Source organism: Spea bombifrons, chromosome 3 (genome assembly GCF_027358695.1).
Source record: "Spea bombifrons isolate aSpeBom1 chromosome 3, aSpeBom1.2.pri, whole genome shotgun sequence".
Taxonomy (NCBI): Eukaryota; Metazoa; Chordata; class Amphibia; order Anura; family Pelobatidae; genus Spea; species Spea bombifrons.
The window spans coordinates 121735511-121753117 of NC_071089.1; the positions used below are offsets into that span (position 1 = coordinate 121735511).

General features: G+C 43.1%; 1 protein-coding gene across 1 annotated transcript in view; it reads right to left on the minus strand.

Moving 5' to 3' along the window:
• Positions 1 to 551: 551 nt before the first annotated feature.
• KIF3C (kinesin family member 3C) overlaps positions 552 to 17607 on the minus strand; it is a 36721-nt gene continuing 19665 nt past the window's right edge. Inside the window, exons 2-8 of the mRNA XM_053461304.1 lie at positions 4720 to 4821; positions 4414 to 4536; positions 3281 to 3399; positions 2407 to 2523; positions 2111 to 2228; positions 1770 to 1945; positions 552 to 960 (exon numbers count right to left, since the gene is read on the minus strand). Of these exons, the coding sequence (XP_053317279.1) occupies positions 867 to 960; positions 1770 to 1945; positions 2111 to 2228; positions 2407 to 2523; positions 3281 to 3399; positions 4414 to 4536; positions 4720 to 4821 (849 nt within the window). The 3' untranslated portion in view covers positions 552 to 866. The remainder of the gene's footprint in view (positions 961 to 1769; positions 1946 to 2110; positions 2229 to 2406; positions 2524 to 3280; positions 3400 to 4413; positions 4537 to 4719; positions 4822 to 17607) is intronic.

The following is a 17607-nucleotide window of genomic DNA, read 5'->3' on the forward strand; positions in this document are numbered from 1 at the left end:
CTGGAGTCAAAAGAAGGTAATAAGAGCAGGGAGAATGGTCCTTGGATTATGGTCCGTGGATGAACAGTTTTAGCCGCATTGGAGGCCAAGCATTCATTTTAGTCACCGAGGATGCCAGCCAGACCAGACCCAATACCAAGACCCTTCATGGTTAACAAGGATATTTCTAAAGTAGGATTTGCCACCACAAGACAACGGGGTATGAAGTTTCCTAAAAGGAGGATTAGATGCATCTTCTTCTGAGCGGGGGTTTGTATGGTCCAAGCCTTTCCGTTAAGGCACTGGAGACATGAAGTTTGAGAAACTGTTGCATATGGTATGGCCCACCAGGAGCACTAAGAGATATGTTATGTTTGTGCTCCTGCTTATGTACATTGGCAGATATAAGCCTATCGAAGTGAGAGGGACATTGCAACACTTGGAGGTGTCAGACCCGGATCTCCATTACATGGCGGTCAGCTCGGCCAGAATTATTGTCCGGCGAAACCTCTTACCAAGCTCCCCATCAGCAATATTCCCACCGACATCACCACTGATGCAAGCTTCTCTTCCAACAATAAATCCTCTGGATCTCGTGGGATCTGTTACTTTTCAAACCTAAAACGTGATCACCCTTCTGCCGACATGGAAAAAAGAAAAAGTGCAGCAAACGGGCAGCAAGGCCCCTTGACATAAATAAATAAATATGGGATTTCCTTAAATAATTAATTGTTCCTACGTTCCTCGGTTGAGGTCTCAGCTCCAGGCGGAGTTGAGCAGACTGACGGCGGTGAAGACCCGGCGTCTGCTTCTCAGTCTGGTTTTTTAGCGAAGCGGCGTGGTGTAAGAAGTCGCGCTTTGTGTGGAGCTGTGAAGGAGAGCCGGCGTCACTCGTCTGTAGGGGACAAGGGACGCCTTTGGCTGTTGGAGGACAGGGAGATGTGCGTGGACGAAGACGGGAGAAGCCGCGCCTGCTGGCACCTGGGGACAGAGAAACAGTCGTAAGGTTTGGAGTCCCATCAAAGAATGGATGTCAGCTATAGGATAAGCTATAAGCTGTATGGTGGACCTCGGCCAGAGCTGAGATACAGATAGATAAAGAGATATTTATATATGGGGGTTATGCCCTAAATCGGGTGTTTACAGTGTGGTGTTTAAACCAAATATAAAAATATATCTCACAAAGGTTCGTCTACTTTAACAGATATTTAATAAGAGCGAAAAACACAGTAACATACAATAAATGAGTGACAGCCCAACATACAATGCAACACTTTCCAAGACTAACCTGCCACCTAAAGGTCCAACATAACCCAGCGCACCACCGATTACCCCATCCATGCAGGATGGTGGGCAGAGAGAAACTGAACTAAAATTTTGCATTCAACAGGCATATTGAATCACTGTAGATGTGCCCTCGTTAACATCTCAAAAGACACGTGTGATACAGGAAGAGTTCAACTGGCTAAAACATTGACAACAATACTTATGTCACCACATACAGAAGAACCTCAGCTCACCACTTGTTATGAAGCACCAACCCAAGTGTCCAAACAAAGTTAGAACCCAGAAATCTTTGTGCTCTAGAAGTGGACAGAAAATGATTTGCTCATCTTCTAAAAGAGGTGGAAAACTGTGTTTCTTTGGCCAGCTATGCCAGGACAGTTAGGGCTCAGCATGCGCAATTCCCATAGGCACAGATTGTTTCCCTTTCCACCCATCTATAGTGTAGCCTTGCCCATACGTATATGGCACCTGCACTTTCTCCCACAGGGGCACAACGCACTTACCAGGACCTGGATTTCCGGACTCGAGCTGCAGCCGGGCGCTCCATCAGATTGTCCAAGCGCGTCAGCCTCTCCAGGTGTACGGCTCGTGGGTCTTGTTCAGCTCGGTCCTTAGAGAAGTCCATCTCAAAGACGGCAGGAGGTGTCAGATCCAACTCAAGGAACATGATGTTCTCAGCCTTTCAAGGAAGGAACAGTCCAGTTACATATATTTGAGGAGCAGTCTCCTCGCCCGCGCAGTCTCCTGGTTGGGTAGTCACTCGATGGGAGCTTTGCTTTTTGGGACTACAATAAAATATTACGTCATAAATCATTTTCAAGAAGGTTTGATGATCATAACTCACCCGGTACCTGGGATGATACCCCATCACCATGGCAACCCTGGCATACTGGCTGATTGGTCTCTTGTATCCCACCGCAGACAACGGACGTCTCTTCATTCTGCTGCCACCTCCACTGGCGCTATACCAAGAAGAAGCACAGAAACATTTGTTTCACACCAAGAAGAAGAGCGTTCAGTTCAGCTTCACTTTAACATTCTCAATGAGGACGTTTGCTAATGGAGCCACTCGCGGGAACAGACTGAAAATATCACTAAATACGGCGGGGCGCGTGTTATTCACCAGCCCTGGAAACTCACTTTCCTGGTGGGACGAGCGGCTGGAACTTCCACTGATCCTCCTCGGAATCGTAGAAAAGTCTGTTCATGATCTTATTCTTCTCTTCGGGGGGGATAAAGTTTTCGATGATCAGGTACCTGGAGATGAGAGAAAGTATTCCGGTCACCCGGCTGAGGAGTCGGGTCGGTTTATTAGGGGGTTTTGGCCGAGGAAGCGGCCCCAGCGGCTACTGAGGGGGGTCTGTAAAATAACGTTCATAATCTGAACAGACGGCGTTCTAACAAACAACGCGCTTATTGCTGCATGAAGACCGCCCTAAGAAGTTAGAGATACTTAGACTGTCCGGGGGGGGACCTCCTTTCCTATTCCTATCGTGCGCCGGTACGTGTCATGTGACCGCGTTTATTATACCGCAAGCCGTAACGATCACCTGTGTGGCGGGTCCATCGCTAAGATACCCAAACACCTTCTAGATTGTATGCTCCTTTGCCCAGAGCCCACCTTACCGTTTGTTTCTGTCCGAATTGTTATGCGATGCACTACTCGCTACGTCCTCTATGGCCGTTGTACAGCACTGCGGAATATGATGGCGCTATATATATCAATAAATAATAAAGCATAACCTGCATCATAGGAGCAATAGCGACAGAGGTAAGAGCACTGAGCCGTGTTAGCGATGACGCGCTTTCTGGGGGCAGCTTTTTATTGCCTGCTGAACGAAGACAGAGGGAGAGGAAGGCGAAGGGCCTGTGGTGGAGCAGATGATGGTATGGGGGATGGGTACTGAGGTGACCCAGGGAACGGGTAACCAACAGGGGTCGTCTCAGGACACAATAACCCATTCTGCCTCTGTCCGTGGTACTGAAAGGGGGGACAGGACCTGCCCGGACTCACTTGAATTTGAGCTCCCGCGTCTGCTCGTTCTGCGCCTGCTCCAGGTCTTGCCTCACCCGGACGTACTCATCGTGCTGGTCCTGAATCTCGCCCTTCACGGCTTGTAGCTTGGCATAGAGCTGGAACGGGAAACGGTAAGCGGTGAGTTCCCTTACCACCGGCATTTACTAAAACATCCCAGCGAATATCTCCGCGTCTCCTTCACTGGGGAGGGCCGGGGAGGGCCGGGGGCTTTCAGGAGGATTTAACGATAAAGTACACAGGAACGTCCACAGGAACGTCCACCATATTTACGTATCCAGACGAAGTCCTTGTGTCTTAAGGTTCTTACCCTCCTTCTCCAGAAAAGCTTTTTCATAACTCAGTAGGGAATCGGCTTTTTACCCCAACACATCCAGCATTTACACCAAAACACAAAGCCACAAATACCCTTCTGCGCCATAAAGAGGATCCGATCTATTCACAGAACAGCAAACTCCAGAGCTTTACAGCCCTCACTGCATACAACGCCCTTCCCTGTTTAACCCGTAGCTGCGGGGGCTTCCCATGGGGGGGAATATTTCATCTTAAATGGCCACGAACCGATGAGTGTATAGAGGTCTTAGAGTCAGCTCCCCAGATCATGCTCCCTGATGCTTCAATACCATCCAGTAATAATCCAGATATTATACATAAATGTTACCCAAGTATAAATTGCTTTACAGTTGCATATATTTGCATTTATTAATGCTAAACCTCAGCTTTACAGTTGCATATAATTGCATTTATTAATGCTAAACCTCAGCTTTCATTCATCTACCGATTTAAGAAAAAGTATACTTTTCGTCCACACTGTTGCCGCCAAACCCAATCTTTAGGATCTGACATTAAAATAATACTCAGATATTATTATATATTATAAGAGATTATATATATATAGGAGTTTTCCTGAATTTATTTAAACAAAGTAACAAAGTAACAATAACTGACGCGCTTCTAGCGCTCCAGAGCTTCAGCTATTGGCGTTATTAATGGTGACTCGGAAGCCTCTGAGGGCCACAGCTTTGGATTCGGGATTCATCTTCATTCGGAAGTTATAGAGACTCGGATGTTGGGGAGTCGCTCGGACCGCTGGAGTGGAGACCGGCACTCACCTTCTTGAGTTTCTTGGTCTTCATCTCCACTTCTTGCTGCAGAGACGTGTAGGTGCCCCGCAGCTCCACGGTCTCCTCATCTCTCAGGAGCATCTGCTGCTGAATCTCTCGCTCTCTGCGTTTCTGCAGAATGTATTAAACGGTGAGCGTTTGGGAAATATAATAATAATAATAATCAGGTTTCCATACAATCCTCCAACCCGGCTCCTAATCAGCCAGGTGAGCGGCCGCTCGCCACGAGCCACCAGAAAGGCCTGCTCCGGAGGACTGCAGTGGAACGCGCCGGGTTGTCCTTCGCTGTCTCACCTGCTCGGCTATTTCCTGACGTTTGATCTCCAGCATTTTCTGCTGCTCATTGGTATGGTCCATGATATTCTTCCCTCCAATCAGCAGCTTGCTCTCCATTGCCTACAAAGAAATGGATTCATAATTATTTACAATTCAAATCTCGGGCAGAAAGCAATCCCGTAAATGGAGCAGAAAAGGCAATTGGGTAGAATTTGGGTTTCTGTCCATAAAAGAGAATTTTATGGACATTTTATGGACCTGTGCCCTTCTCCCCTGTGCCCTCCTCTCCTGTGCCCCCTCTCCTCCCCTGTGCCCTTCTCCCCTGTGCCCCTCTCTCCTCCCCTGTGCCCTTCTCCCCTGTGTCCCTCTCTCCTCCCCTGTGCCCCTTTCTCCTCCCCTGTGCCCTTCTCCCCTGTGCCCCTCTCTCCTCCCCTGATGCCCCTCTGTGGTCCTTCAGCCCTAAAAGCCCCGATAATGTGTATAGAAACAGCAGGGAACGGCTTTATAAACGACACGTTAAATAGGCGGCCTTCACCAATCAACAACAATCAGCATGTGAAGAACGGAAGAAATAATTCAATAAGTATGAATAATCCTGCGGGACAAACACTATTGCTGTACTTCTTTGGCTGTAATGAGCTTCTGCTGTGGCAATGACCGGCTTTAAGTTCATTAATTAGAAGTCTTGTATCCAGAATATACATTGTATTGTAGTATTATTTGACATTTTGTACCCGGAAGCTACGTAATAATTACGCCGTCGCATGAATGGTCCCGGCGGGTCGGTAATGCGGTTCTCTCCAGGTAGATGGAGAGACGGACATGCGCTGGAATACCTGCAGCCCAACTCCTAATCCATTCCCTTGTGATTCCCCACCTGGACTACTGCAGCTCCCCACTTACTGGCCTTCCCCTCTCCTGCCTCTCCTCACTCCAATCCGTCCTGAGTGCCTCTGCCACACTCACTTTTATACCCCCTGGCTCTCCATCTGCTGCCCCTGCGCCAGTCCTGATCTACTGCCCCGCGCCCCCTATATCTCTGCTCTCCAAATACCCTCCTGCCCTCTTTCCTCTGCCCACCACCCGCGCTCTCTCCATTATCACCCCTTCCCACTCCAGAAGAAGCCAGCAGCCCCTCTCCTGTCTCATCCGCTCTCAGCCTGCTAATAGATTGTAAGCTCAGCGGGCCATCTCCGTCTTCTCCCCGTCCCACTCTTGTTACAGCGCTACAGTCTCTGCTGGTGCTATATCGATAGATGGAACGGCGATATTAATGCAGTAATATCCGTGAAAGAGTTAATCCCGTGTAATGGACACAGTGAGGGGGTGACAGGGAGGAGCGGCGGGGTAAGTAACGCCCGGAACATGATAAGAGGGATAAGGGGCGATTAATAGCAGGAAGCGGGGGCCGTTATTATCGCACGGCTGGCTCTGCGTGGATTTACGTGATGGGGGATATGGAGCCAGGAGCGGCGTTGGCTGTATATACACATATAGTACATATACCACGGGAAATGCCCCCGCACGTCGGAGCGTGCCCACCAGAAGGGACCAGGCTGCCAGGTGGAGGAGGTTCGCCTGCCCCTCTGGCGTGCAAAGGGTGAATGGTTACTGGTTCTTACTGGGATAAATGGGGAGGTTGACTTTCACTCCGTGCTTCCTACATCAAACTGTTAATGGAAATGCTTCCAGTTTCTCCATCGCACCCTGATGTGTGGGCGCCGAGGCCGGCAGATAATGGTGTCATTCATCGGATTACGATAATCCATTTACAGAACAACCGTGCGAAACTCGGACCTGCGCCTGACGCCAAGGAATTCCCCACCCCCGGCCCCCGGCGGGGCAATTTGTAGGATTAGTGCGCCGGCCGATTATAAATGTCACGACACATGTGCGTCAGACAGAGGCCGGTCTACGCCCCCGCACTGACACTAACTCCCATCACTCAGTGCCGGTTTTATACAGACAGAGGCCGCTCCCCCCCGCACTGACACTAACTCCCATCACTCAGTGCCGGTTATATACAGACAGAGGCCGCTCTGCCCCCCCGCACTGACACTAACGCCCATCACTCAGTGCCGGTTATATACAGACAGAGGCCGCTCCCCCCCGCACTGACACTAACTCCCATCACTCAGTGCCGGTTTTATACAGAGGCCGTGCTCCCCCGCACTGACACTAACTCCCATCACTCAGTGCCGATTATATACAGACAGAGACCACGCCCCCCCGCACTGACACTAACGCCCATCACTCAGTGCCGATTATATACAGAGGCCGTGCTCCCCCGCACTGACACTAACGCCCATCACTCAGTGCCGATTATATACAGACAGAGGCTGCTCCCCCCCGCACTGACACTAACGCCCATCACTCAGTGCCGATTATATACAGACAGAGGCTGCTCCCCCCCGCACTGACACTAACGCCCATCACTCAGTGCCGATTATATACAGACAGAGGCTGCTCCCCCCCGCACTGACACTAACTCCCATCACTCAGTGCCGATTATATACAGACAGAGACTATGCTGCCCCCGCACTGACACTAACTCCCATCACTCAGTGCCGGTTATATACAGACAGACCGCTCCCCCCCGGACTGACACTAACTCCCATCACTCAGTGCCGGTTATATACAGACAGAGACTATGCTGCCCCCGCACTGACACTAACTCCCATCACTCAGTGCCGGTTATATACAGACAGGGACCGCGCTGTATTAAAATGTATATAATGGCTGGAATGTACGTTTGAGAATGGGCAGGATGGACGTTTGTTTGAAAGGAGGAGAAAAGTTCCAACGAGAGACCGGAATCTAACACTAGAGGATCAGAGACTGAGATGGAACGGAAGGAAGTTTTACTTTACTGAGAAGGAACAGCCACCCAGCAGAGGTGGTAGAGGGTAATACAGTGAGGGGATTTAAACATGCGCGGGATAGACATACGGCTCCTGGAAGCCACATAAGGTCCGGGGCTCTTACTGAACGATTCTTATCTGCTGTTCACGTTGAAATCATTCTCGGGAGAGCGCAGAGTTACTGTCACCATTTGTAAAGCAGGGTGCTCCCCAGCACAGGAAGGGTTAAGGCGGGGTATCAGCGGATCCAGAAGCCCCGCTCTCTCTGGAGCGCAATCTGCCCTCTTCCCCTCGGCTATAAATAACCCCGATCTCTCTTCCGCTACGACAAGTTACTTGTCCTCGCTCCACGAGCGGTTTTGCTGTTTCCAGGTTTTTATCCCGGAGTTATTAGTAAAAATACATGTTCTGGGGTAACCGGCTTCTACACGGATCCCAGGGAGGTCTGCAAACAACCAGCAGTGAAGAGGTTAATAGACACTTGCTGCATAGACTGTCAGGAACGCACCCTACTCCAAGCGTGCGCGTGACTTGGTTCTGGTGGTAAAAGGGTTAAAATTCACTGTCTGTCTGCCCTAGACTGGAAATAGTGATAAAAACAAAAATATCCACCCCTAATACTACCCGCAATTAACTATAATAATATAACTAATATCAAAATAACGCTGCCACCACCAAGACAATTCATAAATGGGGTCCTCGCCCCCCCAGCGAATTATACTAAAAACCCACACAGTATATTATAACCCAATAATTACATGATTCCAAATTACCGATAAAACGGCCTCATCAGGTAACGCGAGTCTTTACCAGACAAAGGCAGAACTTAATAAAGGAATATTTATTATGAACAAAAAATAGTCCCAGTGCATACAAAAAAGATGATAAACAGATTACTAACACCAACAGATAAAATAAAAAGGAGAAATTACAGAAAACCTAACTACTCACTGAATGGTAAAGTAACAGTTTCTCTGTCCGTAGGGCTCCGGCGAGGAAAGATGGCGACCCGACCGATTTTCTCTCATTAACTTTATACCTTTCCCAGTTCATCTCGAGTTTCCAAGCCGGCCCAGAGGCGGTATAAGCGGAGGGAAGGGGTACCTATAGGAACCATAAGTGCCCCCCCTTTATGTGGTGAAACCATTTCAATCAAAATAACTCATTTTCATCTTATTCTCCCTCCTGTGTCGCCACGGCGATAATTCTAGCATTTATGAATTTCTTATAAATTATGAAGTCATAGATATGTCACACTTGCTACTTATGACTGAATACCACGGACTTCACATCTTCTCCCAAACGGCTTACATTGTACTGGCCATGTTTGCACTCTTTCTGTAGGGGGCGCCTTCCCCGTTCTAGGTGCACACAAGGAGGTATGATAATGAATCTACGAGTTATTACTGATATGTGTTGGATATGACCCTGGAAGAAATGGTTTTCCTGACTGCTAGTGGTCGCTTAGCATATCAAAGAATCCACTGTCTATGACGGGATCCAGGCATGGTGGATTACTCGGTCCGTTTACATTGGATCTAGACATAGCGGCACCTCCTCTGTAACATTTCACACCCTGCGGAGGGCCGGGGTTGGAGTCCCAGCTTCAAAAGACAAATTCATGTTAAAAAGACCTTTTGGCACCACATGCCTATAAAATCGAATGAACCCCTTTCATACTGAAATTGGCCATACCATCTCTACCGGGTAGCAAGTCCATGTATGCACTACACAAGTTGCCATGACATAGACCTTGACAGAAATACCTCTTCTGCCCCTGTGGAGTGACACAGCACTGCTTAACGGGTGCAGTATGTGCTACAGCAGATAACTACCCTCTGAGCCCACGTCTGACAACGGATGCCCCAACGACTCCTGACGGCACTATAATACTGAGCATGGGGTGTATATAACTCATGTATATACAGTATATATCACCTGCATATATATCTATGAGATAAATATATATATAACTCATGTATATACAGCATGTATCACCCCATATATATCTATTAGATAAATATATATATAACTCATGTATATACAGCATGTATCACCCCATATATATCTATTAGATAAATATATATATAACTCATGTATATACAGTATATACCACCCGCATATATATCTATGAGATAAATATATATATAACTCATGTATATACAGTATATACCACCCGCATATATATCTATGAGATAAATATATATAAAACTCATGTATATACAGTATATACCACCTGCATATATATCTATGAGATAAATATATATATATAACTCATGTATATACAGTATATATCACCGGCATATATATCTATGAGATAAATATATATATAACTCATGTATATACAGTATATACCACCCGCATATATATCTATGAGATAAATATATACATATAACTCATGTATATACAGTATATATCACCCGCATATATATCTATGAGATAAATATATATATATAACTCATGTATATACAGTATATACCACCCGCATATATATCTATTAGATAAATATATATATAACTCATGTATATACAGCATGTATCACCCGCATATATATCTATGAGATAAATATATATATAACTCATGTATATACAGTATATACCACCCGCATATATATCTATGAGATAAATATATATAAAACTCATGTATATACAGTATATATCACCCGCATATATATCTATGAGATAAATATATATATAACTCATGTATATACAGTATATACCACCCGCATATATATCTATGAGATAAATATATATATAACTCATGTATATACAGTATATACCACCTGCATATATATCTATTAGATAAATATATATATATATCTCATGTATATACAGCATGTATCACCCGCATATATATCTATGAGATAAATATATATATAACTCATGTATATACGGTATATATCACCCGCATATATATCTATGTGATAAATATATATAAAACTCATGTATATATGGTATATACCACCCGCATATATATCTATTAGATAAATATATATATAACTCATGTATATACGGTATATACCACCCGCATAAATATCTATGAGATAAATATATACATATAACTCATGTATATACAGTATATATCACCCGCATATATATCTATGAGATAAATATATATATAACTCATGTATATACAGTATATACCACCCGCATATATATCTATGAGATAAATATATATATAACTCATGTATATACAGTATATATCACCCGCATATATATCTATGAGATAAATATATATATAACTCATGTATATACAGTATATATCACCCGCATATATATCTATTAGATAAATATATATATAACTCATGTATATACAGCATGTATCACCCGCATATATATCTATGAGATAAATATATATATAACTCATGTATATACAGTATATACCACCCGCATATATATCTATGAGATAAATATATATAAAACTCATGTATATACAGTATATATCACCCGCATATATATCTATGAGATAAATATATATATAACTCATGTATATACAGTATATACCACCCGCATATATATCTATGAGATAAATATATATAAAACTCATGTATATACAGTATATACCACCTGCATATATATCTATGAGATAAATATATATATATAACTCATGTATATACAGTATATATCACCCGCATATATATCTATGAGATAAATATATATATAACTCATGTATATACAGTATATACCACCCGCATATATATCTATGAGATAAATATGTACATATAACTCATGTATATACAGTATATATCACCCGCATATATATCTATGAGATAAATATATATATATAACTCATGTATATACAGTATATACCACCCGCATATATATCTATTAGATAAATATATATATAACTCATGTATATACAGCATGTATCACCCGCATATATATCTATGAGATAAATATATATATAACTCATGTATATACAGTATATACCACCCGCATATATATCTATGAGATAAATATATATAAAACTCATGTATATACAGTATATATCACCCGCATATATATCTATGAGATAAATATATATATAACTCATGTATATACAGTATATACCACCCGCATATATATCTATGAGATAAATATATATATAACTCATGTATATACAGTATATACCACCTGCATATATATCTATTAGATAAATATATATATATATCTCATGTATATACAGCATGTATCACCCGCATATATATCTATGAGATAAATATATATATAACTCATGTATATACGGTATATATCACCCGCATATATATCTATGTGATAAATATATATAAAACTCATGTATATATGGTATATACCACCCGCATATATATCTATTAGATAAATATATATATAACTCATGTATATACGGTATATACCACCCGCATAAATATCTATGAGATAAATATATATATAACTCATGTATATACGGTATATATCACCCGCATATATATCTATGTGATAAATATATATATATATAACTCATGTATATACAGCATGTATCACCCGCATATATATCTATTAGATAATATATATATATAACTCATGTATATACAGTATATATCACCTGCATATAGTATATCTATTAGATAATATATATATATAACTCATGTATATACAGTATATACCACCCGCATATATATCTATTAGATAAATATATATATATAACTCATGTATATACAGTATATATCACCCGCATATATATCTATTAGATAAATATATATATATATAACTCATGTATATACAGTATATACCACCCGCATATATATCTATTAGATAAATATATATATAACTCATGTAAATACAGTATGTATCACCTGCTTATATATCTATTAGATAAATATATATATAACTCATGTATATACAGTATATACCACCCGCATATATATCTATTAGATAAATATATATATATAACTCATGTATATACGGTATATATCACCCGCATATATATCTATTAGATAAATATATATATATAACTCATGTATATACGGTATATATCACCCGCATATATATCTATTAGATAAATATATATATATAACTCATGTATATACGGTATATACCACCCGCATATATATCTATTAGATAAATATATATATATAACTCATGTATATACGGTATATATCACCCGCATATATATCTATTAGATAAATATATATATATAACTCATGTATATACGGTATATATCACCCGCATATATATCTATTAGATAAATATATATATATAACTCATGTATATACAGTATATACCACCCGCATATATATCTATTAGATAAATATATATATATAACTCATGTATATACAGTATGTATCACCCGCATATATATCTATTAGATAAATATATATATAACTCATGTATATACAGTATATATCACCCGCATATATATCTATGAGATAAATATATATATAACTCATGTATATACAGTATATACCACCCGCATATATATCTATTAGATAAATATATATATAACTCATGTATATACAGTATATACCACCCGCATATATATCTATTAGATAAATATATATATAACTCATGTATATACAGCATGTATCACCCGCATATATATCTATTAGATAAATATATATATAACTCATGTATATACAGTATGTATCACCCGCATATATATCTATTAGATAAATATATATATAACTCATGTATATACGGTATATATCACCTGCTTATATATCTATTAGATAAATATATATATAACTCATGTATATACGGTATATACCACCCGCATATATATCTATTAGATAAATATATATATATAACTCATGTATATACGGTATATATCACCCGCATATATATCTATTAGATAAATATATATATATAACTCATGTATATACGGTATATATCACCCGCATATATATCTATTAGATAAATATATATATATAACTCATGTATATACGGTATATATCACCCGCATATATATCTATTAGATAAATATATATATATAACTCATGTATATACGGTATATATCACCCGCATATATATCTATTAGATAAATATATATATATAACTCATGTATATACAGTATATACCACCCGCATATATATCTATTAGATAAATATATATATATAACTCATGTATATACAGTATGTATCACCTGCTTATATATCTATTAGATAAATATATATATAACTCATGTATATACAGTATGTATCACCCGCATATATATCTATGAGATAAATATATATATAACTCATGTATATACGGTATATATCACCCGCATATATATCTATGAGATAAATATATATATAACTCATGTATATACAGTATGTATCACCCGCATATATATCTATTAGATAAATATATCCCTCCAATTTACTAACGCGTCCCTCCGCCTCTCCTCCTGGGGTCTGACCTCATCCGGTAAGAGGCGGGTGATGTCACCATTAATGGAGAGCTGGGTGAGGGTCCTTAATGACATCAGCCTGTTTAAAAGCCCCAGATAAAAGCCTCCCCACCATTTCTCTAACCCCCCCCGGGCCCATTTATCGATGAAGTCACATAACGTAGTAACGTAGTATCTATATATGTAGATTCTATAATGTTTTCTATTATTATCTATATATCTTAACAGCCGTCCAACCGACAGACCAGATCTGCTGCCTTGGAGTCACACCTAACTCTCCTTCATCCCTCACATCCAGTCCCTCCCCGAATCCTTCCGCCTTCACCTGAGAAACATCTCCTGAATCCGCCCCAAAACACTCACCGCTCCCCGTGATTTCCCGCATGGATTATTGGGACTCCCTACTAACTGCTCTCCCTCTCCCGCCTTTCACCGCTCCTCACCTGCTGCTCCACTGTGCCGATCGCTCCACCGGCTCCCCATACCCTCCCGTATTCAGCATTTACCCCGCGCTGCCCCCCTTCTCACTCCCGTATTCAGGATTTACCCCGCGCTGCACCCCTTCTCACTACCGTATTCAGCATTTACCCCGCGCTGCACCCCTTCTCACTCCCGTATTCAGCATTTACCCCGCGCTGCACCCCTTCTCACTCCCGTATTCAGCATTTACCCCGCGCTGCCCCCTTCTCACTCCCGTATTCAGCATTTACCCCGCGCTGCACCCCTTCTCACTCCCGTATTCAGCATTTACCCCGCGCTGCCCCCCTTCTCACTCCCGTATTCAGCATTTACCCCGCGCTGCACCCCTTCTCACTCCCGTATTCAGCATTTACCCCGCGCTGCCCCCCTTCTCACTCCCGTATTCAGCATTTACCCCGCGCTGCCCCCTTCTCACTCCCGTATTTAGCATTTACCCCACGCTCCCCCTTCTCACTCCCGTATTCAGCATTTACCCCGCGCTGCACCCCTTCTCGCTCCCGTATTCAGCATTTACCCCGCGCTGCACCCCTTCTCACTCCCGTATTCAGCATTTACCCCGCGCTGCCCCCCTTCTCACTCCCGTATTCAGCATTTACTAGACTTGGGCACCAGGGGGCTCTTCGTGTTCGTCTTCGTGCTCGTCTTCGGGGAAAAAAAAATCTTCGTATTCCGCGAATATTCGCCCGTTCCTGTCTTCTCTTCGGGCGAATATTCGCGGACATTCTTCGTGCTCGTTTAATCTTCGTTTTCTTCCTGGTTGCCTAGCAGGGGTTAATACGGGGTTAATAACACATCACAGCAGCAGCAGCTGCCGTGAAGGTACGTGTGTGCAGCTCTATTGGTCGTTTCGGCAGGGGGCTGGTCTGGCATCAACGAGTGAATTGCAGAACTGCAGAATGCACTTCATTCGTTGATGGCAGGCGAGCCCCCTGCCGAAACGACCAATAGAGTTGCACACACATACCGAGGTGTACTGTCCATAGATGTTTAATAAAAGAATAGGGAATATTTTACATTTTTAAATTGATTTTGGACCACTTTACATGCCTAACATTTGCTACCTATTTACAATGGCATACTTTGCAACAACCCAACTTACTTATTGGACAGGACTGGAAAATAGCAGGACTGTCCACCAAAATCTTGGGTGTGTTGGCAGGTATGCTGATGGAAAAATGTTGGACAAGAACTAAAAAATAGCTTAGGGTTAATGTACGGTTATGTTTAAGATTAGTAGCAGTGCACTGGTTTGGTTAAAGATGGATTATGTCTAAATAATAATAATTTAATTTTAATGTTTTTTTTTTAAAAAAAATAGGGGTTTATTTAAATGTATTTTAAAGTTAGATTTATTATTTAGTACTTGATTATATTTATTAAATGTTTATAGTAGCGTTACCTACCGAGCTATACCTACCTATGTGTATTTGCATTTTGCATACCTAGTTTAGCTAAATTAGATGGGACAGGACTGGAAAAAAGCAGGACTGTCCCTGAAAAAGTTGGGTCTGTTGGCAGGTATGTGGATGGAAAAATGTTATAGGGTGAAGTGTGAGTTATAGTGTTAATGTAATGCTATTAGTGAGTGAAGGCCAGGGCAAATAACAAGGAAAAGGTCCTTGTGTTTTGTGCATTGTAAGTGTGTGTGTATGTGTGTTATGTGTGATGTCACTGTGTGTTATATGTGTTATATGTGTTATTGTGTGTGTTATGTTTGGTTGGTTGTGTATCAGAAGGAAAATAATGAAATGGAAAAGGAAATGGGAAAGGCAAATGAGTGGGCAATTGGCGACCCGCTCACCTGTTTCACCCCAGGGCAAAGCACCCAAACACTGTCAGTCTTAGACGTTTGGCAGCAGACTTCCAGAGCTCAGACACAAGGCCCTAGCGTAAGCTGGCCACTCCGGCGGAGGTAGCAGGCGTTGCCACACCGCAAACAGAGGCAGCCAGGGGGGAGAAACTGCCCTTACCATTAGGGACATTTTGGGCATGACTCTAGCCAGGAAGCGAACTGGCAGAGAAGAGATGCTGGCACCACCACCAGCAGCAGCATTGAAAACTGAAAAGGCGAATGAGTGGGCAATTGGCGACCCACTCACCTGTTTCACCCCAGGGCAAAGCACCCAAACACTGTCAGTCTTAAACGTTTGGCAGCAGACTTCCAGAGCTCAGACACAAGGCCCTAGCGTAAGCTGGCCACTCCGGCGGAGGTAGCAGGCGTTGCCACACCGCAGACAGAGGCAGCCAGGGGGGAGAAACTGGCCTTACCATTAGGGACATTTGATTCATGACACTAGCCAGGAAGCGAACTGGCATCGAAGAGACACTGGCACCACCACCAGCAGCAGCAGCAGCAGCAGAATTGGGAAAGGCGAATGAGTGGGCAATTGGCGACCCACTCACCTGTTTCACCCCAGGGCAAAGCACCCAAACACTGTCAGTCTTAAACGTTTGGCAGCAGACTTCCAGAGCTCAGACACAAGGCCCTAGCGTAAGCTGGCCACTCCGGCGGAGGTAGCAGGCGTTGCCACACCGCAGACAGAGGCAGCCAGGGGGGAGAAACTGCCCTTACCATTAGGGACATTTGATTCATGACACTAGCCAGGAAGCGAACTGGCAGAGAAGAGACACTGGCACCACCACCAGCAGCAGCAGCAGAATTGGGAAAGGCGAATGAGTGGGCAATTGGCGACCCACTCACCTGTTTCACCCCAGGGCAAAGCACCCAAACACTGTCAGTCTTAGACGTTTGGCAGCAGACTTCCAGAGCTCAGACACAAGGCCCTAGCGTAAGCTGGCCACTCCGGCGGAGGTAGCAGGCGTTGCCACACCGCAGACAGAGGCAGCCAGGGGGGAGAAACTGCCCTTACAATTAGGGACATTTTGGGCATGACTCTAGCCAGGAAGCGAACTGGCAGAGAAGAGATGCTGGCACCACCACCACCACCACCACCACCAGCAGCATTGAAAAATTGGAAAGGCGAATGAGTGGGCAATTGGCGACCCACTCACCTGTTTCACCCCAGGGCAAAGCACCCAAACACTGTCAGTCTTAGACGTTTGGCAGCAGACTTCCAGAGCTCAGACACTAGGCCCTAGCGTAAGCTGGCCACTCCGGCGGAGGTAGCAGGCGTTGCCACACCGCAGACAGAGGCAGCCAGGGGGGAGAAACTGCCCTTACCATTAGGGACATTTGATTCATGACACTAGCCAGGAAGCGAACTGGCATCGAAGAGACACT